Source organism: Meles meles, chromosome 6 (genome assembly GCF_922984935.1).
Source record: "Meles meles chromosome 6, mMelMel3.1 paternal haplotype, whole genome shotgun sequence".
Lineage (NCBI taxonomy): Eukaryota > Metazoa > Chordata > Mammalia > Carnivora > Mustelidae > Meles > Meles meles.
Window position 1 is genome coordinate 124,188,778 of NC_060071.1, and position 27,890 is coordinate 124,216,667.

Genomic DNA, 27,890 nt, shown 5'->3' on the forward strand with positions numbered 1-27,890 from the left:
AAATATTTTTTTTTTTAAAGATTTTTTATTTACTTATTTGACAGAGAGAGATCACAAGTAGGCAGAGAGGCAGGCAGAGAGAGAGGGAAGCAGGCTTGCTGCTGAGCAGAGAGCCTGATGCGGGACTCGATCCCAGGACCCTGAGATCATGACCTGAGCCGAAGGCAGCGGCTTTAACCACTGAGCCACCCAGGCGCCCCCCAAACCTATTTAATTCCATTGTGACTCCTGTTTCTTTCATCCCACATACAATTCATCAGCAAGCTCTGCCTTCGAAATGTATCTGAAATCTGACCACTTTTACCACCTCCTCTGCTAACAACGTGGTGCCAGGCCTCCAGTGTTTCTCCTCTGTAGGATTGCTGGAGCCTTCTGACGCTCTTCCCATGTCTGCCCCTGCCCTGCCTACACCTTGTTTCCAGATGTCAGCCAGACCGGTCTTAGTTGAATATGGGTCAGATCTCTCACCCTTAAAACCCTACACTGGCATTTTGTCATGCTTAAAAGTACAAGACCATCCGAGATCTGGTCCTTGCCTGGTTTCCACCTTGTTTCCTTTATACCCTCCTCCTGCTCACCCTCTGCCAGCCACATGAGGATCCTTTCCGGTCTGTGAACATGTTTTGCCCTCAGGGACACTGTGCTTGCCCCTTCCTCAGCCTCAAATGCTCTTCCTTCCCATGCCTCATTCTCCCACTGCGTCCGTCGTTGTGTGATCAGATGGAGCCTGGCTGCCCCGGGTACTCCTTCCCTGCCCGCTGCCTGTCTCTGTCCCTCCCCTTGTCCTGATTTAGTCTTCCTAGTACTTGTATATTTGCTGGCTTACTTGTTTATTGCCTGAATCTCTTCTCAGCAGGTAAGCCCCACAGCAACGCAGGGGGCAGGCACTCTGGTTAATCCCTGTGTTCCCGGTGCTGAGCAAGGGGCTGGCCCACAGTAGGCCTTGGTGAATTTGTTGAAGAAATGCATGTTAAGAGAGCTGATTGGGGATGTCCGTGGTGCTGGAGGAGCCCTTAGAAGAAGGGTTCCTAACCCAGAACTGCCAAGCTAGGAAAGGCTTCCCAGAAGATGACATCTACCCTGAGATGTGGAAGGTTTCACTCCATTCCCACAACCTTCCTTTAAGTTGCTCTTTCCCCCCTGGCCCATTGTGGCTGCCTCCCATCTGGCTCCCCTACCCCATCTCCCCTGGCTCCAGCCAGTTTTCTGGATGGATGAGCAAAAGATGTAGCACTTCACCGAAGTTCTAGCTCAGAACCACATCTGAGCCCGTCCCCTTCTGCGCCCTTCCTTAGCTGTGGCGTGAAGTGCAGGACTCCTGTGATCCTCCCCTGGGCTCATCTGCTCAGCTGACCCCTGGCCCTGGGCCTGGAGCCCACAGTCCTTACAACGCCGATGGCTCTTGCAGCCCCAGGCTTTGCTGGAATGCTCTCTCCCCCCTTCTCTGGCAGACTCTTTGTTGTTTGTCCTGATCAGTGCAAGTGCGGCCGTCCTGGAGGCCACCAGCATTTAGTTTGCTTCATGCTTTATCCCATTCTCAAAGTACTGGTTGTTTCCTACCACTTTCATAACAATGATTCTGATTCCCTGGATACTTTCTCTGGGCCAAGCATTATGCGGAGAGCTTTTATCTCCTTTCCTCTTTACAGTTGCCTGGTTTGTACAGTTACTACTGCCCTTTGATAGACCAAGGTGTGGGGATGTAGAGACCTGCAGTGCAGCGTCGTGGCCCGCTATGCAGCCGGCGCTCCCCCCACCACATGGGGCTGCGGGCGTGGCGTATGCCTGTTGTCCTGTGTGGACCAGCTTTTCTGTCTCACCTGCCAACGTCCCAGTGGCCACCAGGGCGCCTGGCACCTAAGGCTTAGCGAGTGATGGAAGCCTGAGACGGGAGAGCCATTTGCTCCTTGTTGAATTCCTTTTACCACTGATTGTAAATTGAGGAAAAAAACATCTGACCAGGACATTTGTCCCTTCAGGCCAAGAAGGAAGAGGAAAGGCTATGGGAGTGCTTTCTATTTTATAAGTACCGAAGGTGTGAAGAAAACTTGGTTAAGAATAACCGTGTGAAGGGCAGGCCTTATCTTTGGGACTCATGAAGGAAAAGAAATGACCAGGGATGACCTTATGGGAGAACAAGCCAACAATCGGCCTCTAGGCCCCTTTCCCTTTGAAAACTTCCTCCCCCAACCATGCTTTTTTCTGAGTCCACTGCTGGTCTGTGGATGGGATTTGAGAAAGCACTACCCAACAGAGAGGAGGAACCCTGCTTTCTTTGTGGGTATGGGAAGTCCTCTCTGAAGGCGGCTCCCTACGCTCTCAGGTCTGAGTGCCTTTGTGTGTGAATGCGCTTCCCCTGGGGGCCAGATTCTGTGCTGCTAGGAGTGCAGGCCAGTCATGTCTGGGGCTCTCCTGGGCTGGCCTGGTTATCTGAGCACGTGTGACACTATTTTTAGGCAGAAGCAGTGTTCTGAGATTCAGGCAGTCCATAGCACTCTGGAGGAGCACGGCCTTTCATAAGTGTGAGGGTCTTCGTAGTATGGACCCTTAGAACCTCAGTTATCTCTTCTGGAAAAGAATGGGGAATCAAAGCAATCATTTTGAATAGACCCAAAATATCATCTCTTGCTAGTAGGCATCCCTATTAATTAGTGGTTAATGCCTTTTTTTTTTTTTAAGATTTTATTTATTTGAGAGAGCTAGAGACCGCATAAGCAGGGGGAGAAGCAGAGGGAGAGAGAAAGGGATACACAGACTCTCTGCTGAGCAGGGAGCCTGATGAGGGGCACGATCCCAGGACACTGGGATCATGACCTGAGCCGAAGGCAGACGCTTAACCAACTGAGCCACCCCCAATGCCTTTATTTATTTATTTATTTAAAGATTTTATTGATTTATTTAACAGTCAGAGATCACAAGTAGGCAGTGAGGCAGGCAGGGGGGAGCTGGGGATGGGGGGGGGAGGCAGGCCCCCTGCTGAGCTGAGATCCTGGTGTGGGGCTCCATCCCAGGACCCTGAGATCATGACCTGAGCTGAAGGCAGATGCTTAACCCACTGAGCCACCCAGACGCCCCTCAGTGCCTTTTTTTAAGGAGTTTTTTGCAAATCACCACCTGCTAATGATTGTGAAGTTCAGATGGAAAAGAAATCAGTTCACTTATAGAAGTCTAAGCTTTGTAATATTGCTGTTCCTTGCTAAATAGGAATACAACCACATTATTATGGTGTTCAACTTCATTATTAAGGTCTATGTAAAGAAAACACAAGGGGCTCCTGGTGGCTCAGTCAGTTAAGCAGCTGACTAAGCTTGGGTCGTGATCTCAGAGTCCTGGGATTGAGCTGCACTTGGCCTGTGTGTTCAAATTTTATGATCTTTTTTTAAGACTCTCAACCTAGACTGTTCAGTCACATTTAGTATAACGATCCTGGAATATTGGTAGATTTGTTCTCATAGTCCAGATGGGTCATTTTAGAGTGTGATGGGCATTTAATGAAACTGTAGCAGGCCTGAAATTGGACAGTAGATTCTGGATAGCTGGGTCAGCCTGGGGTGCCTAGTGGCTTAGGAGATGGTTCTACTTGTATAGAAAGACTTTGCTCCTAGAGTGTCTGTTTCCACACCCCTCAGTCCTGATATATCATTCAGTGGTGTTTGGGATGGCCTTTGTGTGACTCAAGATGACCATATTTTAGAATTTATTAAAAAAAAAATATATATATATAATATAAAATATGACCCAGATGACCATATTTTAGAATTTATAAAATGACATGATCCATCAAATCTTGCCCCCTCCCTCCACTTTTTTAAAGAAGGTACTTTATTTTTTTTTTTTTTTTAAGATTTTATTTATTTGACAAACAGAGATCACAAGCAGGCAGAGAGGCAGGTAGAGAGAGAGGGGGAAGCTGGCTCCCCGATGAGCAGAGAGCCCAATGCAGGGCTCGATCCCAGGACCCTGAGATCATGACCCGAGCTGAAGGCAGAGGCTTTAACCCACTGAGCCACCCAGGCGCCCTGTGCCTAGGAGTTCTTCAGCTGTCTCATTTTTAGCAGCACCCATCAACACAGTAGCTGCCCAGAAAGTCTGGAAAACACCCACCAGCGGTTAGACTGTGTGGTCTTAGAGGCTCAGATTAGAAGAGCTGGTCTCCCCCTAAGCTGCAGTTACAAGAACAGCGGCAGGAAGAAGGAGGAGGTCGGTATTAGAACTGATGGCCAGGCTGCTGAGCTGAGCAGTCTGGCAGGAGAAAAAGGTGTTTGTTTGTGTTTAGTAAGATGTGGCCTCTGCCGTGGACGGTGTCGCCCCTGCACTTCCGGCTCAGGCGCCAAAATAGATGCCGCGTGTGGGAGTTACTGCCTTTGCTTCCAAGCTCTGCATCTTTGCATTCTGTGCTCAACGCATTTAAGTTTTATTTTTGCCCCAGGCTGGGCAAGTCTGGACATGTTGTTGGAGTATTATTCTGTTGACGGCCCTTCCTTCTCATTTCTGAATTTTGAATGTATAGTACTTTTTTATTTTTAGAGAGAGAGCATGTGTGAGCAGGAGGTGGGGAGGCTCAGAGGGGGAAGAAGAGAGAGACTCTTAAGCAGGTTCTCCGCCCAGCACAGAGCCTGACGCGGAGCTCGATCTCACGACACTGAGCTCATGACCTGAGCTGAAATCAAGAGTTGGCTGCCCAACTGACTGAGCCACCCAGGCACAGGTTGAGTTTATAGTAATTTTAAAAGTTCAGTCCGTTTGGACTAAATATAAACTTCAGTTTTACCTAAACCTAGCCCTGACCATGGAGAATAAGCAGCAGCAAAGGAAACCTCAAGGCTGCAAAATGATGCCTTCAGATTCTGGGCACTGATTTTAAGGACTATTTTTAATGTACAGTTAAGGAGCGGTGGACAAAACAAAACGCAGTGCCTGGGTGCACTGTCCCACCTCCCACCACTCAGAAGGCCTCAGTTAGGACCCACAGAGGTTTACCGATGGATACAGGTGTTTTTGCAGCCTAATAGAATTAACATCCATTTTGTTATTGTTGAGTGACATAAATTCTGGCAGATGGCATGTTCTTTGGAAAAGAGACACTTATTCTTTAGCATTAACCTCAACACATTATGATGATAATGAAAGGAAATTATTACAAAAAGCATTGAATTAAAAAAGGTCACCTAGTAAAACAAATTGTAGTCAGCTGATGTTAAGTTCCTGATAAGCACTTAGTTTTTTTTTTTTCTTTGTAATTTCTATTACTGCTTTTGGGTTTAGATGTGTCTTCAGCCTATGATATATAATATATCATATTATATAAGTATCCACTTATATTTTATCATATAACTATCCACTTATATTTTCTGTAAGTTCACTTATGACTTCATATTTAAGTTTTTAATTTTTAAACCCATCTGCTATGTGCTTTTTTTTTTTTAGTCGATGCATTTTTTTTTTTAATTTCTTTTCAGTGTTCCAGAATTCATTGTTTTTGCACCACACCCAGTGCTCCATGCAATTCATGCCCTCCTTAATAATCACCACCTGGCTCCCCCAACCTCCCACCCCCCATGCTGTGTGCTTTCTTATGTGGCATTATATGAGACTTGAACTTCTTATAGATGGTCCATTGTACCAATAACCTGTCTTCTCTCTGCTGTGCTGGAAGATCACCTTAATCATGTAATCAGTTTTTATTTTGGGGTAGACCATTTTTCAGATGGCTCTTATGTTCCTTATTCTAACACTTTGTTACTGAGTCAGTACCAACCAAGTTTCATTCTAGCCCAGTATCTTGTGATCATTTTAATTTTTTTAATTTTTAATTTTTTAAAGATTTTACTTATTTATTTGAGAGCGATCACAAGTAGGCAGAGAGGCAGGCAGGGAGAGAGGAAGGGAAGCAGGCACCCCGCCGAGCAGAGAGCTCAATGAGGGGCTCGATCCCAGGACCCCTGGGATCATGACCCAAGGTGAAGGCAGAGGCTTTAACCCACTGAGCCACCCAGGCGCCCCTGATGATCATTTTTAATCAGAGATAATAAGCACTAGTTTTTTTTTTTTTTTTTTTTTTTTTTTAAGATTTTATTTATTTATTTTACAGAGAGAGATCACAAGTAGACAGAGAGGCAGGCAGAGAGAGGGAAGCAGGCTCGCTGCTGAGCAGAGAGCCCGATGCGGGACTCGATCCCAGGATCCTGAGATCATGACCCGAGCCGAAGGCAGCGGCTTAACCCACTGAGCCACCCAGGCGCCCCAATAAGCACTAGTTTTATTTTATCTTAAGTCTTCTCAAAATTAGCTAGTTTTCAGGTTTTGAATATAAGGTACTAGTGGGGGACGCCTGGGTGGCTCAGTCGGTTAAGCGTCTGCCTTCAGCTCAGGTCATGATCGCAGGGTGCTGGTATCAAGCCCCACATCGGCTCCCTGCTCAGCAGGAGGCCTGCTTCTCCCTCTGCCTTCCCCCTGCCCCGCTGGCTTGTGTTCCCTCTCTCTCTGACAAATAAATAAAATCTTAAAAAAAAAATAAGGTACTAGTGGTTAGAATGCTAAGAATCATGTTAATTTAGGAGGTGTGAGGCTTGATATTATAGTTCATTTGCTGATTAAACAGGTTGAGTGTTCACTTTGTGAGTATGGGTTTTTTAGTAATTAGTCCTTAGAAGACTATAACCAAAAGTCACACACACACACAAAAAAAGCACTTGGGGAAAATACAAAGTCATCAACAAAGCCACGAATCCTATATGTGTTTAAGTTCCTAGATTTTATATGCAATAAACTGCACACAAGAACAACAAAATCCTCTTTTTTTTAAAAAATATTTTATTTATTTATTTGACAGAGAGGTCACAAGTAGGCAGAGAGGCAGGCAGAGAGAGAGGGAGAAACAGGCTCCCCACTGAGCAGAGAGCCCGATGCGGGGCTCGATCCCAGGACCCTGAGATCATGACCTGAGCCGAAGGCAGAGGCTTAAACCGCTGAGCCACCCAGGCGCCCCCAAAATCCTCTGTTTAAAAATGGTTAAAATAGGGGCTCCTAGGTTTCTCAGTGGGTTAAAGCCTCTGCCTTTGGCTCAGGTCATGATCTCAGAGTCCTGGGATCAAGCCCCGCATCGGGCTCTCTGCTCAACAGGGAGCCTGCTTCCCCCCTCTCTCTGCCTGCCTCTCTGCCTTGCTTGTCTGTCAAATAAATAAATAAAATTTAAAAATGGTTAAAATTACACATGAGCTATTTTGTCTCTTGTTCCTTTTTGATGTAATTATTTATTCAAAGATGGAACTCGATGGGAATTGTTTAAAATCTCAAATTATCTGATAAATGTCAGTCCACACTTCTTAACAGTCTCCTTGCTTTCTTTGTTGTTGTTGTTTGTTGTTGTTACTGTTGTTTTTTAAGTCAGCTCCATGGGAAGCATGGAGCCCAGGGCAGGACCTGAACTCATGACCAACTGAGCTACCCACACGCCCCTCATTGCTTTCTAAAAAATACGTTTAGGGGCGCCTGGGTGGCTCAGTGGATTAAGCCGCTGCCTTCGGCTCAGGTCATGATCTCAGGGTCCTCGGATCGAGCCCCGCGTCGGGCTCTCTGCTCTGCAGGGAGCCTGCTTCCTCCTCTCTCTCTGTCTGCCTCTCTGCCTACTTGTGATCTCTCTCTCTGTCAAATAAATAAATGAAATCTTAAAAAAAAAAAAAATAGCAACCAATCTCTCTAAAAAAAAAAAAAAAAAACGTTTAAAACCAGAGAGAAGTTGGGGCGCCTGGGTGGCTCAGTGGGTTAAAGCCTCTGCCTTCACCTTGGGTCATGATCCCAGGGTCCTGGGATCGAGCCCCACATCTGGCTCTCTGCTCCTCGGAGGTCCTGCTTCCTCCTCTCTCTGTCTGCCTCCCTGCCTACCTGTGATCTGTCTCTCTCTCTGTCAAATAAATAAGTAAAATTAAAAAAAAAAACAAAAAACCAGAGAGAAGTTTCTTGCAAAGAAAAGTAAATAGGTTGACCAGTGGCCCACTGAACCAAATCTACTTTTTTGCTTTTTCTAACTTAGTTCCTTACAGGAAATCTAGTTTCTCAAGTTACCAAAGTTATAAATTTACTTTTTTAAAGATTTTATTTATTTATTTGACAGAGAGAGCAAGAGAGATCACAAGTAGGCAGAGCGGCAGATGGGGGTAGGGCAGGGAAGCAGGCTTCCCACTGAGCAGAGAGCCTGATCCCAGGACCTTGAGATCATGACCTGAGCCAAAGGCAGTGGCTTAACCCACTGAGCCATCCAGGCGCCCCTATAAATGTACTACTTGAATATGTTTGTAGTGTGTGGTTAAGAGGATTTTAACTAAAGGCATTTCCCATTGCTTCAGGCTTCTGGCAGTGGATGGTCACCCCTCAGGACTGTTAATGGAGGTGGTCAGTGCTGACCCAAGCCCACGGGAGAGACGCATTTGCACTGAGTCTTGCTTGCCTGGGATGTTTGCCCCTTTTCCTCTCTGCATATGCTCATTCCAGAGGTTTTACCTGGATAGACCAGGAAAAGATGAACCTGCCCGTCCTCTGCTCGTCCAGCCAGAGGTTGCTGTGTGAGGAGGCTCAAACCCTGGAGTGTGGGCAGAGGGGGTCTGGTCAGCCACTAAGAGTGGAGGCCCCAAGTGAGGATAGAGTCTCCTTTTCTCTAATTCATGACTGGATTAGTTGTTGTCTTCTTGCTTTAGCAGATTTATTATTTTACCTTCCTATTAATTTATTTTGGCAGAATTAGGAAAACTACATGTATGTATGTCTCAACGACATGTCTTATTTTTGTAGGCAAACTCAGACTGTCACAGTGAACCCAATTAGAAGGAGGTCGTCTTCAAGGGTGTCCCTGGTAAGAAAGAAGGAAAAATGTAATTGCTTTTTTTCTTTTAGTGATATCTTCCTTAATAAAAGATGCTTTTGATAGTACTAATTTTTAGTTTGGACCACAAAAGTGTGCTGGTATTTGATTGTTTTTAACCAAAGAAATGGCAGTTTTCTATAGGCTGACCCTAATAGTTATGTAGCAATTTATTTTATTATACATATTTAAATATTAGGTCCAACCTAATACTTAAATTTTTTGACTATTATTAGTGAAGAACAATCAGAAGTTAGTAGATATTTAAAATGCTAGCTAATTCTGCCTGGTAAGATTCAATATACTACGTAAAAGCTTTTTATATTCACATGTTTACATAAGAACTGAGGAAACTTGGTCTATTCCTTCTCGCTCTTAACTTTTTGGATACAGCTTGTTTTCTTGTGATCTCTGATGTCTGATACCAGTGCATAGGCCTTGACATTGTCATTCTGGGAGACACTGAAAGTGACGGATATGGTAAGAGCTGTAGGGTCTTCATGTTTATTTTCTATATAATGTATTTAACTTCCCTAGGAGTTTTTTAATGGACAGAAAGAAACCAGCAGAGACTTACTTTACATATATGACATAGGCAGCAATGTGTTTTAACCCTGTTTCCAACTTTCCATTTCCTTAGCCTAAGCCCCAGCCCTATGTGATGCCTCCCCCACCCCAGCTGCATTATAATGGACATTATACAGAACCATACACTTCCTCCCAAGGTAAAGTACACTATTTTTGAAATGCCATACGAAATTATTACAATTTGAGTAAACCTATGAAGACTAGGAGATCTTGGAGCCAGGCTAGTTTTTGGCTGATTACAACCAAATCGCTTTCATGATTATAGCCATCCTGGATTCATAGAAGCAGCAGCCATTAGATTCCATTCCTCGAAAACATGTAGCAATATTCAGTGTCAAATTCTGATGCTCAGATGATCCTAAGTTCGGCCTCGTAGCAATATTCAGTGTCAAATTCTGATGCTCAGATGATCCTAAGTTCGGCCTCCTTTTCAGCCAGCTCCCTCGTCCTGCTGACACTCCCCCATTGGCCTTTGAGCGCTTCCTTGCTCTCCAGTGTAAGATAGCCCAGGCTCGTTTTGGTGTTTTCCTGCCCGAGAACTTCCCATCGCAAGGGTTTAAACATTTCATTTTTATTTATTTTTATTTTTCGCTCGGTTAGTGTAGGGAGCTGTATTTAAGACCGTGCCTCCCCAGCTGAACCTCAAGCATTCATTCCGCAAACATTTTCCTCTCTCCTCTACGGGCGAATCCTTGCTGCAGAGGCCAAGGAGATTTAATGTCGAGAAGTAGCTGCACATCTTAAGAAGCTTAGCATCTAATAGGTGGGGGATAAGACTAGCACACAAATAACTTAAACACAAAGAGAACATGATTGTTTTGAGGAGAGAGAGCCAGCAGTTACGTGACAAAAGACCCTCATCCTGTTGAGAAGGGCTTTCTAGAAAGATGGCAGCTAGAGAGAGGGAGGCGGGCAGTTGATGGGGATTGCTGCCCCTGGTTTTGGGGGACAGTGAACGCCATGGCACAGACTGAGGAAGGGGCATTGGGGAGGGGTGTGGTACGGTTGGGCTTCACGTAAGGAGCTGGGAGAAGCCATGTGCGAAGGACCAGAGGTGGTTTGTGACGTCATGCGCTGGGCCTTCCATGCACAGATGAGAATTTCCATGCAGTGGGGTCGGCAGGCGGGCCGTAGGGGAGCCGTGCTTCAGGGTGTGGATCCCCTGAGGGTGTACCGCGGGGTGGGGGTGTTTTCTCCCTTCCTCACTGCAGGCTCCCTGTGCCCCACACTTGCCTGCTTCTGCGCCCCCAGCCCCACCCACCGCTGGGTAAAGGCTCTCGTCTCTGCCGTGTTAGTCTGCACGTATCCTAAGACTTTCTCATCATCTCTCTCTTCCAACTATGGCTTGCGTTCATTTTCCCTTCCCTTTTCCAGCTGCTGCTTCTGAGAGTAGTGCCTGTGTGAGTGGTCACCCACTTACTCCTTCCGACTGTGCTTTGCTGCCCCAGCTGCCCTCTCAATCCCTGGCGCCCCCCACATCCTCCTCATTCTTGAAAGATCTCTTGTCAGCGCACTGGTTCTCTCTCCTCCCCCTGTGCTGTCAGTGGTGGTCCCTGTCTGGGGAAGTCTGCCTGGTGGCCTTCTTCCCTCCCTTCGCAGGCTCCCACAGCAGTCCTGTCCACATTTCGGGTTTCGGCAGGGGTGGCTGTCCCAACTGTGTTTCCCATCTGTTGTCACTCCTGGGCGGCAGCCTCACATCTCCATCTGGCCCACAGGTGACAGGTTAGGGAGCCACTGCACCGAAAACCCTTGGCGGGGGACCTGGCTTATGGTGTTAGCTATTAGAGCTCGCTGAAAATGAAAATGTTACATTTGCGCTCATGCTGTGCTCCACAAGCCCGCCCCTTTCCCCTTCATCCTTAATTCATCTTTGCGGTGACGTCACTCTCCTGGTTACTTGGATTCCAAAGTACATGCAATTTTGCTTTTCTTTTCTTTTTCCCCCTCAGCATGCAGTCTGTCACACGTGCTCTTGCCTCTAACTCCATATAATCCGCCTTCCATCTGTCCCGCTGCTCCTGGTTCAGTCCAGCCTTACCGACTAGTGGTGGCTCCACACAACAGGCCATCTTGCACCCCTGCCCTCCCCGGTTCACCCGATACGTGGGTGCCTTCTCATCTCCCCGATGACCATTCCCTTGTCTGGTGTTGCACACTCTCCACAGTGCTTCCCGACGCTCCTCTTCCAGTCTTACTTCCCACTGCTCTCTTACCCGTCTCCAGCTCCCCGACACTCCAGCCAAACCGAGGAAGCCCTCCAGAAGTCCCTCCAGAAGCGTCTCCTGGCCTGGCCAGTGCTGCCCTGTCACCCAGAATGCCCTTAGTCCTTATAGATGCCACGGCGCACTCCTGCCTGCATGCCTCCGTCCCAACCGGGTGGGCTGGATTGGGCTGTGGGAACGCTCAGCAGCTCACGCAGCAAAGGTGACTTCTGCTCAGGTTCCCTGGCCACCCTGGACCGGCAGGAGGGCTCTGCTCCACGTCTGCCTGCCTTGGGCGTTCTGGCTAGAGGAGCCTCTTCCATCTGGAATGTTGGTCAGGGTGGGGGCGGGGAAGGAGCATGGAAACCCTCTACTGTCTTTCTCTTGACCCCTGCTAGTCAGTGACTACGCCTGACTGACACCAGGGGTGAAGATGGGTAATCCTGTGCACACTGGCTGCTGCCGGAAACTGGACACGCCTTCCCCACCCCCACAGACCGCCTGAATGCTGTGGCCTCCGTGGGGTTGTTCTTGACCCCATCCACCCAGCCCAAGCTGGAAGTAATCCTTCCCTCCTCCCATGTGGGCCCCTGTCACACTTAGTCTCATAGTGTAACTTGTCCTTGAACTGTGGTGGTGGTATACATCTCTCCCCTTCACTCATCTGGATTCCAGTCATCTTTTCCTCCCATCAGCATAGTCTTTCACACACATGGGCTCACAAAGGGATGGTTTGCTGGGTGGAGGGAGGAGCCCCGGAGGGGCGGGTACTATGCCTGTGCCAGTAGGCGGGGGTCAGGACCTGAGCTGTGGTGGCAGTGAGAAAGGGAACTCCAGGGACTCGGAGGTAGCCGAGCCTTCCAGGTGTGGGAGCAGTACCAGGACCGGGAAGCTTCGGGGTCTGCAGGAACAATGCAGTGATGCACTGAGCCCCATTTCTTCCTGGCTCATGTGCCACCTGCATAACGTCCACACGCTCAACAGTGATATATTCGCTTTGATCATCACTAGTCACGTAAACCATTACACGGCTCTTGAGTCCCAGAAAGAATACTTTTTTTTTTTAAGATTTTATTTATTTATTTGACAGACAGAGATCACAAGTAAGCAGAGAGGCAGGCAGAGAGAGAGAGGGAAGCAGGTTCCCTGCTGAGCAGAGAGCCCAATGTGGGGCTCGATCCCAGGACCCTGAGATCATGACCTGAGCCGAAGGCAGTGGCTTAACCCACTGAGCCACTCAGGCACCCCAGAAAGAATACTTCTGAAAGGCAACTGTTCTCTGACGGACCTGACTGCTGCTCTTTGAAGTGTCAGGAATCACCCTCTTTAGTGATGGTGTTTCCGGTGAACTACAGATTGGGCAAAAGAAATGTGCCCCCTTCCAGCCCCACCAGGCACACAGGCAGCCACTGTAGATTAGATGGTGCTCCCGATTCTGCTGCCTGGGGATCCCCATCCTACTGGAGTGTGGAGTGGAGGGGGGCAGGTTGAATGGCTTCTGGCCTCGGTGAGGTTTACAGCAACTGATGATATTGTTGGACCTGGAGAAGTAGAGCCTGTGGAGCTATGGTTTTTGTGTTGACTCTAGAAGAACCTATAGAGAAAACCCAGAATCCTACTTAAGGAGGTTTTTGCAGATGGTTGGTGCTTGAACTTGCTCAGCATCAGTGAGTCCCACACCCATACCAGGGGAGAGAGCAGTTCGTGGTCCAATGCCTTGAACAGTATCTCTGCCTCCAGCCACCCAGAGTTCCAGAAAGTGTTTCAATTCTACCAAAACACATGTTTTTGATTTTCAAAAAAAAAAAAGACAATATTTTATAATCATCTGTACTCTCAATATTGGATTTTGATTTGGTTAATTTTTATTGGGGGGCCAAATCCTGAATACCAGTCTTAGGGTAGGCAACCCATCACCATTCTATAGATGTGGATGCCAGGACTCTGGGAAATGATATGCCCAGTCATTCAGGGAGTCTGGGTAAGGCCAGGTTATTTCTTCATGGATTTTTATAAGCTACACTGAAAGTGTGATCAACGTTCAGGGCCTCAATATTTGCCTACAGTCATTGGTGCGATTTATACATCTTAAAATCTCATTTTAAAGTACATTTTAAATGTGTTTGATTCCCAGATAACCTCTTTGCCACCAATCAGAATGGATACTATTGTCACTCTCTGACAAGTCTGGATCGAGCCCAGATTGACCTCAACGGTCGGATCCGAAACGGCAGTGTATACAGTGCTCACAGCACTAACTCCCTGAACAACCCGCAGCCCTACCTGCAGCCCTCCCCCATGTCCTCTAACCCGAGCATCACGGGCAGTGACGTCATGAGACCGGACTACGTGCCATCACACCGGCACAGTGCCCTGATCCCCCCGTCCTACCGCCCGACCCCAGATTACGAGACGGTGATGAAGCAGCTCAACAGAGGAATGGTGCACGCCGAGAGACAGAGCCACTCTCTGCGGAACCTCAACATCGGCAGCTCGTACGCCTACAGCAGGCCCGACGCGCTGGTCTACAGCCAGCCGGAGATTCGGGAGCACGCCCACTTCGCCTCCCCGCAGTCGGCCCACTACCCGTTCAGCCTGAACTACAGCTTCCACAGCCCGTCTCCATACCCGCACCCCGCCGAGCGGCGGCCCGTGGTGGGTGCCGTCAGTGTGCCCGAGCTGACCAACGTGCAGCTGCAGGCGCAGGACTACCCGGCCCCCAACATCATGCGGACGCAGGTGTATCGCCCACCCCCGCCCTACCCGCCCCCGCGGCCTGCCAACAGCACCCCGGACCTGTCCCGCCACCTGTACATCAGCAGCAGCAACCCGGACCTCATCACCCGGCGCGTGCACCACTCCGTGCAGACGTTCCAGGAGGCCAGCCTGCCGGTGGCGCACTCCCTGCAGGAGGTCAGTGAGCCGCTCACAGCCGCCCGGCGCGCGCACCTGCACAAGAGGAACAGCATCGAGGTGGCCGGGCTGGCACACAGCCTCGAGGGCCTACGGCTCAAGGAGCGCACCCTGTCCGCGTCGGCCGCGGACCCGCCGCCCAGGCCCGTCTCGGCAGGCTCCCAGCACGGCGGCTGCCCCGACAGGGCAGAGCGGCGCCCAGCGGACGAGAGGGGAGGCCTGGGCTACGGCCACAAGAAGTCTCTCTCCGATGCCACCATGCTGATCCACAGCAGCGAGGATGAGGAGGACCTGGATGAGGAGATGGCCTCGCTGGCGGTGCCCTTTCCCCAGGCCCGTGCGCCCCGGGGCCACCACTCCCCGGAGCCCCCTCCGGGCCCCTCCCACGGCCCCTGCACCCCCACCGCGAGGGGCCCCAGCCCCCTGCATGGCCGCGAGCCTGCACCCCCGCTCGGGGAGGCCGCCCGGCCCCGCAGAGAGGGGCTGCTCACGCCCTCCATGTCCGAGTCCGACCTCACCACTTCGGGGCGCTACCGAGCCAGGAGGGACTCCCTGAAGCAGCGGCCGGTGTCCGACCTCCTCTCGGGGAAGAAGAACGTCGTGGAAGGCCTTCCGCCGCTAGGGGTAAGCCGTGCGCCGCTGTGCGCGACGGGACCGCGCGGTCCTCCCAGCGTCTCCGCTGTGACTCTGTTTCTTCCAGCCCTTTTCATCCCCCCCCCCCTTCTGTCTGTTGTATTTCGAACACTTGGATTATCTATGGAAATAAGGGGATGGATTAGCATTGTAGCGGGTTTGCTGGAGATAATGGATTAGAGGCAGTGAAAAGGTGGACTCGGGAGGCCCGGTGGGATGGAGTGGAAGGAAGGAGAGGTTTAGCAAGCAGCGTTAAGGAAAAGGAAGTTGAGGTTTGGTGGGTTTGGTGGGTTTGGTGGGTTGAGGTTTGAGGTAAGGTTGTTTGGTTAGCCCTGGGATAGAAACGTGGTGTGGTGATGCCCGGGTTAGAAACGCGGCGTGGTGATGTCCGGTGCCAGGCGTTGTTCCATTTGCCACGTGGTGTAGGAATGAAGCCTCCCCCGAGGGAAGTGTTGGCTGATGTCAGAGTGTGTGGCTCCAGCTCGAATTGCTGGCCATGATCTCTGAGGGCCGCAGGGCGATTCTGGAGTTGGGAAGGTGGCACTTGGTCAAGACAAACACTCCAGAGCTCCGGGTCTCTTTAAAAGAAAGATTAAGTGAATTGAGAGCCCAAAGCCCAGAGTTCCTTGTAGAAAATGCAACTCTTTGATGCTCATTATAGTAAATAACCATGAGTTGCGCTCTTCTTATTTATTTGAAGCAAAATATAAAAGAACATAATATCATCTCTAGTGGCCATCCCTCGAGGATTTACGGAGGATTTATGGAGTTCCAAGGCATATCCAGCATACAACAGGGCTATTGTTCCTTCAGAAGAGAAAGCAGACTCTGAGATGTTAAGTAACTTTTCCAAGGTCACACAGCTAGTGGGTGACTGAACTGGAATTTTAAACCCATGTTTATCCCTGCAAACTACTCTCTGATCTTCTACACTGTATTGCATTGAGGTATATTGTATATATTATTTTGTTAAGTAGTTATTGCTTGTCTAGCTGTTTTCTGTCTTTCCACTGAAACTTTTAAAGTCCCCAAGCACTGGCCACGCGTTTGTGCCTTTACCATTTCAGTATGGCCACTCTGTCCTCTTGAGGCATTGCTCAGGTTTCTAGCTCCTTCTTTGCCCAAGTCTCCATGCCTGGAGCCCTGCCCCTGATTAAAAGCTAAAGTGATTAATCAGTCTCTGCATTCTGTTTCCACCTTACTCCCAGTTCCCTAAGAGCGAGGACTCCTCATCTCTGATAGTCTGCATACTCAGTCTTGAGGACCCATCACTACTATAGTATTATCTTCATAAACTGGAATAAAATTCATGCAGTTTTACAGTGTGTATGAAATTGATTAGTAGATGTAGACTGAAACCTCTTACCATAGTGCTGTTGATTTAAGTGTGTTTGCTTTTAGTGAATCTGGGGTTTGCATTTTAAGCTTAATTTTTCTTGGGCTTACATTCTGACCTGCCTGAACAGTAAAGACCAGTGTCTCAGGTCCTCTGGAGTGGAAGGTATGGACTCATGATCAATGATTCAGGGTGGGAACAGGGTATGGATGTGCCTCTGAAAGGTAATTCTAGCTGAGTCCCTGTCGGGGTGGTCCTTTTCATAGTTAATACTCTTTTCCTAATTACATCAAGAACTGTCCATCTTTTTTGATCTTTTGCTTTTTTGGAGAGAGAGAGTGTGGTGGGGGGTAGGGTGGGAGGGAGAGGGAGAGACATAATCTTAAGCAGGCTCCATGCACTAGGCATGGAGCCTGATGTGGGGCTCCGTCTTCTCACCTTGATATCATGACCTGAGCTGAAATCAAGAGTCAGATGCTTAACTAACTGAGCCACCCAAGTGCCCCAAAACTATCCACCATTTTTATGTGTGACCCGAGTCTTTTCCCCAAATGATATTTTTTTTTTTGTATAGTCCACTATTTAAGCGTCATGTCCTTTTGAATGGGATATAGCAAGATCCCCTAAATCGGAGGCTTTTGATGAATTTGGTTCTCTAAAAATACAAGTTTTCTCCCTCACTGACTTTGAAAACCCATAGTATTAGAACAGTTTTGCTCCCCTTCTTTGAATAATGGATTCTCCTTGCTTGAAGAGGAGCTGTGGCTTTGGGGAAAGGTCTAGGACCTAAGAGTGGAAGAACCTGGGTCTCAGGCTAGACCCTCCTGTGGGCTGGACCTGGCAGCACCAGAACCTCATCTCCGTCTGTGACTCCGACAGTCACCCCTGCTCTGCCTGCTGTGGGAAGTCCCCCAGAAGGTTAGGCATGAGAAATGCTTCGTAAATTCTATGATGAGGCATAGCTGACTTTAAGGAAAGGTTTTTATTGTTTTGACACCGATTACCATTTATAATGAGGCAACTGTGTGACCTTGGGCAAGCTGTCCCATCTCTCTGACTCTGCTTTCTCATCTGTAAGGGAAGCTGACCCCAGAGAGTTGTTGCAGGATAAGTGGCACAGGGAAAATGCTCAGGCGAAGTTATCTTATTACCCTGAGGTTGCATCATCCTGGCTGCCTGAGAACTGAAGAGCTCAACCCCTTGCTAAGCCCCCGGGTCTCCTCATAGTAACATGGGGTTGCCGAGATCTTCAGTGTTACCACTGACACTGAGTTCACATACTAATGGGAATTAAGGTTATGTGAGTTTAGTATTAAAAACAGTGAACTAAATTGCAGACAAGCAGAAACATTTTCGAGTTCTCCACCCTTCTCCACCTCCAGGAACTTGATTGTTATCTGAAAAAGAGTGGGCTGAGGTACAGATTTCCCGCCCCTGCTCGCTTGAGTCCCAGCTGGGGGTTCTCACAGAAATCACTGTGGGGCGGTGCCCTGAAGTAGGTCCTGGTTTTGATAATATGTGTCTTTCTTCACATACTGGCTCTGGACACGGACCTTCCAACCAATCAGTCCCATGGGGCATGCGGGCGGCGGCCTCCTGACCTCATTCTCAGGCAGAAGAGAGCTGGAACTACCCTGTCTTGGTGGGCCAGGGCTGGCTTGAGTTTTCAGGAGTCTTGTGAGCCCCTTGATGTCACATTGGCAGCTTGAAATTGGCTGTGGTGGGAGTATTTGCATCGTGGCAACTGGACAACTTTGCCTGGCAGAACACCCCCCACCCGCCCCCAAGCCTCCCCCCACCCCGCCCCGCCCTGCCCCAGCCAGTTGTTAAACAGCAGCAAACCGGGGTTTTCTGCGCAAGTAAGAATCATGAATGCTGTTGTAGCCTAGGCAGCAACCTTTCAACCTCTCCCTCCCAGACAGGTAGGTAGGGCTGGAGTAAAGCTGATTTCATCTGGGAGATGGAACTGAGAAAACCATTGCTGTCAAACAAGGGGGCTGCTGTCATAGTGATAAGGCTTCCAAGGAGGTGTAGAATGTCCGAGGAGACCTTGCCACCTTGTCTGCCTTAGAGAGGAAGATCATTACTTCAATAGTCACGTTAGGAGACTAATACCCTGTCCTGTATTGTCTTCCTGGTGTCATTTTGGAGATATCAGTCCTGTTGTCTTTTCCTGGTTAAAAATGTGGCAGTTCTGAGATGTAGTGATCCAACCCAGGTCACCCCAGGCTGCAACAGAATGTTGGGAAAGTGACCCCAGAAAATGTTTAATTTTTTCAGAATGATTTAAAGAACTAGTTTGTATCTTAAAAACAAAACAAACAAAACAAGAAAACAGCCTATTGCAATCATGCAACTGCATTTAAAACCCTTTTTGTGGACTGCCTCTGATTTTTGTGTGCATGTCATGTTTTGAAATTTGGGAGTTCTGTGAAGGAATGCTGTCTGTCTGAAGCCTCACCTCACCTCTCATTACAACAGAGACTTGAAACTGAAAAATTGCATTCAAAATCTTCTATCTGCAAGACTTATCAGGGCTTTGGCCTTGAAAGGAATGTCTTCCTCCCAGTGTTTGTTAAACAAATGTGTGTGTGGAGTGTAATCTCTCCTGTGGTGGTTGGTGAAGAAGAACACTCCTTCTACTTATTTCCAGTCTTAAGTCCTCAGAAGTTTCTTTTCAAGGAAGCTGTATTTGTGTATATGTTATATATTCATGTAAATATTTTTATAGGGAATGAAAAAGAGCCGGGTAGATGCAAAAAAAATTGGTCCTCTCAAACTGGCTGCTCTAAATGGACTCTCCCTATCTCGCCTGCCTCTGCCTGATGAAGGAAAGGAAGTGCCTGCCAGAGCCACCAATGATGAGAGGGTATGTACCAGATGTATGGACCGAGCAGTGTGCTTTCTCTGGGACAGTCCATAAGATGCTACAAAAATGCCTTCTTCAGATTTTAATGAATTTGCTAATACATCCAATTATCATAAATGAATGTTAAGTATTTTATAATCTGGATGTCAAAATTGGGGCAAGTCTAATATGTTAATAGATCATTTTGGAGAAAATGTTGATTTTTTTTGTTTGTTTGTTCCTGACTGTTCTTACTGTTCTTTACCTTCCTCTGGTCATCCGCAGCAGTCTTGATTTCTGATGGCTTTAAATTAGAGGAATTCTCCAGGTCCATATGAGTACACCCAGGAAAGGGAGCATACATTGCCTGCTTTCATTGTATCGAAAATTTATCTCAGGAGTCAACAGTTACTGAATTTTTCATGACTTTCTTTGTGACTAACATATATTTGCTATGAGGTTTTACTATATCAAAATCAGACAGGCATGAATTAATGCTAAGTAAAAATTAATTTGCTTACAACAGGATCCTGGAGATAATTTTGATATTTCCCACTTTTTTCAGTTTTTCTATACCATAGATTAGAAAATTGAAGCATTTGTTTATAGCAGTTGGAATTGATTCTCCTACTCTAGGATTTACTCTTCTCCAGGAAAACTTTCTCTTCCTTAGGAGTCACAAAACTGACCATAGACTTAGAGAAAATGAATTCAAATTATTGTCGGCCAGTTTTCACCTTTAAACAGAACTCTGCCTTCTGCATCTCACCAACAAGGTGATTTTGTTACTTTAACTCTTCCCATTATGGCTTGTTAAAAATTTAGCTTTGATTTCATCTAGAGTTTTCAATACTAGATAATTTCTAAACTTGAAGTGAAAACAAGATTTCAGATGTGCCTTCGGAATGCAGCTTGGACAGGTGACGATACTCATGTTATTCCACGTGTTCCATTTTACAGTGTAAAATTCTGGAACAGCGGTTAGAACAGGGAATGGTGTTCACAGAATATGAAAAAATTCTTAAAAAACGGCTAGTTGATGGGGAGTGCTCAACAGCACGACTCCCTGAAAATGCAGAAAGAAATCGATTCCAAGATGTCCTTCCCTACGATGATGCCAGAGTGGAGCTTGTCCCAACTAAAGAAAACAATACTGGCTACATCAACGCGTCCCATATTAAGGTGAGAGGAGCGGGCCGGGCGGTGACGGCTGTGAAGTTGCCATTTCAGTTACAGGAATGATAACAACTGTGTTCACATCTGTATTCTAAGAACAGCCTAGCTGGAGCCATTGTGACAAATTACTTATAAACTGGGAAATCCGTACTACCTGGCTGGATAGGAAGTGTTTACCAACAGAGCCAAAGCCGAGTTCCCCTCCCAGGTGCTAAGCCCCTCTGCCCCCGACACTGTGATTGGGACTCAGGCCTCTTTGGCCTGACTTTAGGCCTTTGTTCTTCTAAATCTGAAGATCTCGTTCTGGCTCATAAATTCTCTCCAGAGCAGCAGAATTGCTAGTTTTCTGTTATCACATACCTGTACTGACTCTTCTGTGACAAAGGTGTCTGGGTTTGTTTATTTTAGAGAGAGAGCAGGGGAGGGGCAGAGGGAGAGGAAGAGGGTCCACAGCAGACTCCCCGTTCAGCACAGAGCCCGGTCTCGCAACTCTGAGATCCTGACCTGAGCTCAGACCGAGAGTGAGAAGCTGAACCCGCTGAGCCACCCAGGTGCCCTCTCTGGGTTTTTTAATGGTGGTCACCAAAGCTTTTCCTTAAAACAGTGACATCTGCTCTTTTTGCTTTTTCCCTGTGATCACTTTTCAAGGTTGTTTGGCCTTTGGAGAAGCAGTTCACTTTTTCCCTAGAGACAAGTGTCATGCCATTTAACTGGGGTAATGTTCCACCCATTAAGATGGGAGAAGCGATGATGGGGGCATCTGGGTGGCTCAGTGGGTTAAAGCCTCTGCCTTCGGCTCAGGTCATGGTCTCAAGGTCCTGGGATCAAGCCCCGCATCGGGTTCTCTGCTCAGTGGGGAGCCGGCTTCCCCCTCTCTCTCTGCCTGACTCTCTGCCTACTTGTGATCTCTCTGTCAAATAAATAAAGAAAATCTTAAAAAATAAAGGGGGGGGGAGTGATGAGGATTCCCAACTGGGCCACGAGGAAAGCAGGGTGCTGTCCTGCAGCATTGTCCCTTTTGTTTGTGCTGGCTGGAGATCTCGTGTTTTTATTTGGGGAAGGAGATGGTTCCTTATTGGAAGTGAATGAGGAAGTAGCCACATCAGGAATTTTTCTTCTTTCCCTCATTTTATTTTGTGTGCAAGTGATATTTGATGAGCGCAGGTTCACGCTTGAGGCTTTCAGGGACCTGGTGTTCGGCCTGCTAAAGCCTTTGTCCTTGGTGGTATCAGGGAATAAGCATGTGCGCTTGTTGATGTAGGTATAATTTATTTAAAAGCTAAGCATTTCTGTGCAGTAACTCATCCAGCCTCTCATGACGGGATGGATGAGAACTGAAGAAAGTTGTCATCCTATGTGGGTATTGCAGAATCTTCAGGGGCCAGCTGAAGGCCAGGGAAGGCAGCCGAGCCTCAGAACTCCAGGGTATGCCACTTACCAGCGCGGGCCTCCTCGTGCTTTCCTTGAAATAAAGCACTGACTCCTGCGCCCCTTGGGCCACAGACTCCCACCCCTTGCTGGCTGGAGCCCGCCCTCAGTGAGGGGGTCCAGCCGGGACTCCAGTGGGCAGCCGTGAGTGTGGCTGTGGGCCGAGCATAGCAGCGCCGGGCCCTTGGGAAGCGCCACTGTGGTCCCCGAATGTCAATGGACGTGGCCTTTAACCAGCTCTCCTGGCTACAGACCCAGACACTGCTGCCTACCGTAGCCCGCTCTCAAGGAGGTGTGGGCTCAGGTGGAAACTTAGTACATTCCGGGGGCGGGGGGCGGGCAATGAGCTGGACTCAGAAGTTCAGAGGCGAGAACCCTTTAAGCAGGAATATTTTTTTCTGTCCTAGAAATCTGGTATTTAACCTCAGTTTTGACTTAATTGTTACTAGTTTTCCCAGTGTGTTTAGTACTTCATGAGGGGAAACTGTTTGTACTTTAGGATACTGTGATGTGGATATTTTTATATCAGCAGCAGTAACAGCTATTTATTGAGAACCTATTATGTGCAGGCACCAGATTCATTGACTCATTTAATTCTGCCAATGGCCCTCTGCAGGTACATGGCATTTTTATTTTACAGATGAGAGCAGAGAGGCAAAGAGGTTAAGCATATTGTCCCAGGTACATACATATCATGTGCATTCAGAGTGTGTAAGTTTATAAACAGGTAGTAATGGGAATTGTACTAACAAGGAAAAAGGATAAGACCTACACCTTTATTCTGAGTAATTCAGCTCACCTGTTAGTACTACCATAAACAAATATGCATATATCCATATATGCATACACAGTAATTATTATTTAAAGATTTCTTTAGAGAGAGCGGGGGAGGAGGGGCAGAGGGAGAGAGAGAGAATTCCAGGCAGACTCCTCACTGGGTGCAGCCCCCAACGTGGGGCTCGATCCCACGACCCTGAGATCACAACCTGAGCTGAAACCAAGAGTCAGCCACTTAATTGACTGAGCCGCGCACGCGCCCCACACATCAATTTTTTTAAAACCCATTTTCTAATTTCAGGTCTCTGTCAGTGGAATTGAGTGGGATTATATTGCCACACAGGGGCCGCTGCAGAATACCTGTCAGGATTTTTGGCAGATGGTGTGGGAACAGGGAGTTGCCATCATAGCAATGGTGACCGTGGAAGAGGTGAGTGCTCCTGTCCCGTTGTTGATTTTTCTCCGCCTGAGAACAGTTCCTTCGATCATGGGGCCCCGACCTTTACCACAGGAGGCCCGCCAGGTTGCCATCCGGCTTCTCGGGTGCACAGTCTGTATGAGGGGTGCCCGCGGCTGGACCTGCTCTTGGCTTCTGACCGCCCATGTCCTTCACAGGAGGGCGGGAGGGAGAAGAGCTTCAGGTACTGGCCTCGGCTGGGTTCCCGGCACAACACTGTCACCTATGGGAGGTTTAAGATCACCACCCGCTTCCGCACCGACTCTGGCTGCTACGCCACCACGGGCTTGAAGATGAAGCACCTGCTCACAGGGCAGGAGAGGACGGTCTGGCATCTCCAGTACACAGACTGGCCTGAGCACGGCTGTCCCGAGGACATCAAGGGATTTTTATGTAAGTGTCTACCCAGCACAGCCTCCGCTCTGGTCATGTGCATGGAGCACATGTCACTCCTCAAGTATTTCCTTTAGGATGGTAATAGAAGCCTTGGACTTGCTTTATTTTATTATTTTTTTAAAAGATTTTATTCGTTTATTTGAGAGGGAGGGCACGAGCTGGGGGTTAGTGGCAGAGGCAGAGGGGGAAGCAGGCTCCTGGCTGGGCTTCATCCAGGACCCTGGGATCACAGCCCTAGCCAGAGGCAGATGCTCAACATGCTGAGTCCCCTGGGCGCCCTGGACTAGCTTTAAAGTAAAGGCTTCAAGTGTTCAGAGGAAGCTTAACAGAGAAAAGTTTTTAAGAGTATGATTTGGTGGCGAGTAGAAGAACTTTGAGAGACTGTCTCCTCCATCACATTTTATAGCGGGGCGGAGGCAGTGACTCGCCCACGGTCACACTGTCAGTTAGCTGTTGGGGCTAGTTAACTGGCACCCGATGTTCTTTATCCAGCGTCCTTCCAATCAGTGATGATAATCTGAAAACTGTCAGTTTGATGGGCTTTAATCCTTGCATATTTCTCTGTTCCACTGATACTTCACAGCATATCTTGAGGAGATCCAGTCTGTTCGACGTCATACAAATAGTACCAGTGAACCAAAGAGCCCCAACCCTCCTTTGCTGGTCCACTGCAGTGCTGGGGTGGGAAGGACTGGAGTCGTCATTTTGTCAGAGATCATGATCGCCTGCCTGGAACACAATGAGGTATGTATGTCCTTGTTGGTCGGGGGAGAAGCGGGCTGAGCACAAGGCTGGGGAAAAAGGGGCTAGTGGCCTACCAGTGCTCTCGGGGCACGTTCCCTGGAGGCTTCTTCTAGAAGGTGCTGGGCTAGGACAGTGTGTGGGTCTTGACCAGACTTCTGCTAGGACTGCTCCCGTCTCTGCGGGGGCCTGCATCCACTCACGGTTGTCTCTCCTTCCAGGTGCTGGACATCCCAAGGGGGCTGGACATGCTGAGGCAGCAGAGGATGATGATGGTGCAGACGCTGTGCCAGTACACGTTCGTGTACCGCGTCCTCATTCAGTTCCTCAAGAGCTCCAGGCTCATCTGAGCTCCCACAACTCAGGACGGGGACCGATGGGGCGACACGCTGACAGCTGATGGGAGCGCCTGACTCGGACCTCCCCACGGCTGCCAGCCTGGGCCGCGAGCGGCACGTTGACGGCGCCTGGACAATGGTGCTGGGAGGGAGACCTGCAGAGCCAGGGCTGGTGAAGGGCTGACGGAGGAGGACGTGGTCCCTGGGGCCTTGCGGGCTCGCGTCTGTCCGATTGGCAGCACTTGCATACTTTGTGGAGGTGGTTTTCCAGATAGTTCTCTGTTGTACTAAAGCTGTGCAGGGCAACTCTGGCAGTCAGGAAGGCGCTTCGATTTCTAGCTTGGATGTCTTGGAATTTTATTTTATGACTAAAGTATTTGGGGCTTTCTTGTTGAGAAACTTTCCATGGGGATGGTCCACAGGTGTGAGTAGTTCCCATGTAAGTTTGTATTTAAAACCATACTACTATCTCTTGTTATTTTTTAAAAAACTTAACAGTTTAGTTACCAAACCTAAAACTACAGGAAGAATCTAAAAGTGTTATTTTGAAACATAGAAAGCATTTTTATATTCAGAAAATTTTTTATTCTAGAATAGTCTATATATTTGTACCTTCTCTATTTTGCAAACAAGAGTTCAACTCATTAAGGTACTGAAGTGAACCCATTACTGTAAGAGAAAGTCGGGAATGAAGGCACATTATTGGAAATGTAAGACAATACTCAGAGTCACTATTTTTTTCAGTATTATTTGTAAACCTAAACCAGTTTGATCTTACTGGTTGAAACTGAAGTGAAAAACAATTGCCTAGGTTGGTTTTAAGCACTTTGTTGTTAAAGACAAATCTGAATTTTAATATATGTGTTGCTTGATAGATGAGACGCTAACAGTGGGTATCCAGAAGCGTTTGGAAGCGAGAAGGGCTAAGTGTACGTGGGTGGTCAGGGCAGGGGTAAGTGCGGTGTAAATGCAGGATGGCAGGCGTGAGATGCCTTTGACAGAAGTGCAGTATTAACTGTGCTCCCACTGAGAGGCTGGGGTGGAGATGGGGGCTGGGCGGTAGGTAGGTACCCGTCGGGAAGTTCAAGTCACTCTCCGTGACTCACTGTTTTCCTTGGAGTTCTTACACTTGAACTTCTGTTCTTTTTTGATAAAGAAAGTCAAGTTTATAGTATCATTAAAAGAAGCCTGGAAGAGGTTTTATCTTCTGATTGAAAGAAGGGAAGAGTTAGTAATAGTTTCATCTCATTTCCCAAAACTACAGCCCAGACTACTTGTGGGGCCCCCATAGATTGCTGTTCTAGTCAAGAGATGCTGGGGTTTTAGCTCCCCGATCCCCTAACTTCACCGCTGAGGTCAGTGTTAGCTTCTTGGTTCCTCCTCCCTCCATCGATCGCATCCTGGTGGCTGAGCTGGAGAGGGAGAGGTGGCCTTTGGTCGGGGCTAAGACGTCCTTGTCACAGAGGGACTTGAGTAGGTAAGGACTTAATGGGTATTTTCACTGAGGAACCATCCCATTTTTCCTTTTGAGGTGGCTTCTCTAAAATGCAGAGCTTCCAAAATGCCACATCCGGGGCTGTTCCCCTAATGACAGTGTCCTAGGGATGGTTCTGATCTCCACGTTCACTTTGAAAGCAGTTTCACTCACAGTTGAACATGACCACTGACTGTGTGTTGACCACTGTGAGACAGGATTTGCTTCATACAGTGTGGATTGGCCTGTCTCTGGGTTACCCAGAAACCAACGCTTAAGTGGGTAATTCAGGAGACAGTAGTGAAAATGAATACTGGAAGTGGGCACACTGCTCACTTTGGGATAAAATGTTAATTTTAACCTGAAATTGTTTTAAGAGTCAGGTTTAAATAACAGTGGACCCAAGTGTAAATATTGAGAAAGAGCTCCCGGAGGAATGAGATGAGAGGTTTTTATGATCATATTTCCCATCTCCACATCGTGTAAAGGATGGGAGTATTTTCAGTGTTTTTTTTTTTCTTCCACAGTACGTTTTTTAAGAAATACCATTCTGTCAGGTTTAAACGTTTTGAAGTGTCCCATTGACAAGAACATACTGTAAGACAAAAATCTAAAGAGTAATATATGGTATATTTGTGTTCCAGTTGTAATAATTACAAGTCGATTACTTCTGAGGGCTTAATTACAGTCTTTAAATGTCACTCTTAAAATGCTGCATGTTTGACCCTTGTGCATATTTAAACTTTTTCAGTTAGTGAATATGAAAGTATTTCTGAATAAAAATCGATATTACTGGACTTTGAAATAATGTGATCTTTAAGAACAAACTGTACAACGTTTAGGCTTCATAGGTCTGCCACATCTGAACCGGGATGTTGCTTTCTGCCAAACTTATGTAGTGCTTTGCTGTCCCAGTGTCTCTTAGCTCCCTGAGATTCTAAATTTCATAGCAAAATTACCAAAATGTACATTTTCACAAAAAGTAGGTTACAAGCCAGTGTTTTCCAATGGATTGATTTTGGCATCTCTAGTATCAGTCTTCCTGATGAGTGGGGTCTTTTGAGGACATATTCTAGCTGAGAGTTTTGAGCACAGAAAGTGCTCCTTAGGAATGTCAAGTGCAGACATTACTTACTTACTTTCCTATGGAACACCTGCTGTGAAGTATTCTGAAAACCCTAGTATTTAGCCTTTAAGACCCTTTGGCAGAATTAAAACAGAAGGTGGACGGACCTATGCTTCCTTGGAAGCTTCCAGAAAGAGGAAGGTCTAGGCAGAAACGCAGAGGAGGAGTATGTGTCAGGGTGGAGGACTGAGTGAGGACAGCAGGCAGGCCAACTTTTCTGTGAAGCTTTCGTTGTCAGAAGAAAACATCCCCTTCAGGATGGGTTGATATGTTAATATTCACAACATTAAGAAAACACACGTATATATATACTACATATATAATATAAAGCCTCACATTTTAAAATGTGCAACTGGAGGTCAGTGGCACCGTAGGAATGGGTTTGAAATTTGCATGAACAAATGGAAGCAAGAATTACTGTTTATTGTAAATTATTTTTAAGATCTGACTTTTTAAGTTTTAATTTATTTATTCATTTTAAGCAATCTCTGCCCCCAACATGGGGCTCAGACTCACGGCCCGGAGATCTGGAGTCACATGCTCCTGTCACTGAGCCACTCAGGCGCCCCTGAAATCGGACTTTTTAAAGGAGCTCTTTGGG

At 47.7% G+C, this 27,890-nt stretch overlaps 1 protein-coding gene across 2 annotated transcripts in view; it reads left to right on the top strand.

The window, feature by feature from the left end:
• Positions 1–26,960, top strand: part of PTPN21 (protein tyrosine phosphatase non-receptor type 21) — a 76,268-nt gene extending 49,308 nt beyond the window's left edge. For both annotated transcript variants that reach the window (XM_046008178.1, XM_046008179.1), the window contains exons 11-19: positions 8,788–8,848; positions 9,498–9,582; positions 13,781–15,183; positions 19,260–19,397; positions 20,337–20,558; positions 23,059–23,187; positions 23,373–23,607; positions 24,194–24,354; positions 24,573–26,960. In XM_046008178.1, coding sequence (XP_045864134.1) covers positions 8,788–8,848; positions 9,498–9,582; positions 13,781–15,183; positions 19,260–19,397; positions 20,337–20,558; positions 23,059–23,187; positions 23,373–23,607; positions 24,194–24,354; positions 24,573–24,701 — 2,563 coding nt within the window. In that variant the 3' untranslated portion in view covers positions 24,702–26,960. The remainder of the gene's footprint in view (positions 1–8,787; positions 8,849–9,497; positions 9,583–13,780; positions 15,184–19,259; positions 19,398–20,336; positions 20,559–23,058; positions 23,188–23,372; positions 23,608–24,193; positions 24,355–24,572) is intronic.
• The last annotated feature ends 930 nt before the right edge of the window (positions 26,961–27,890 follow it).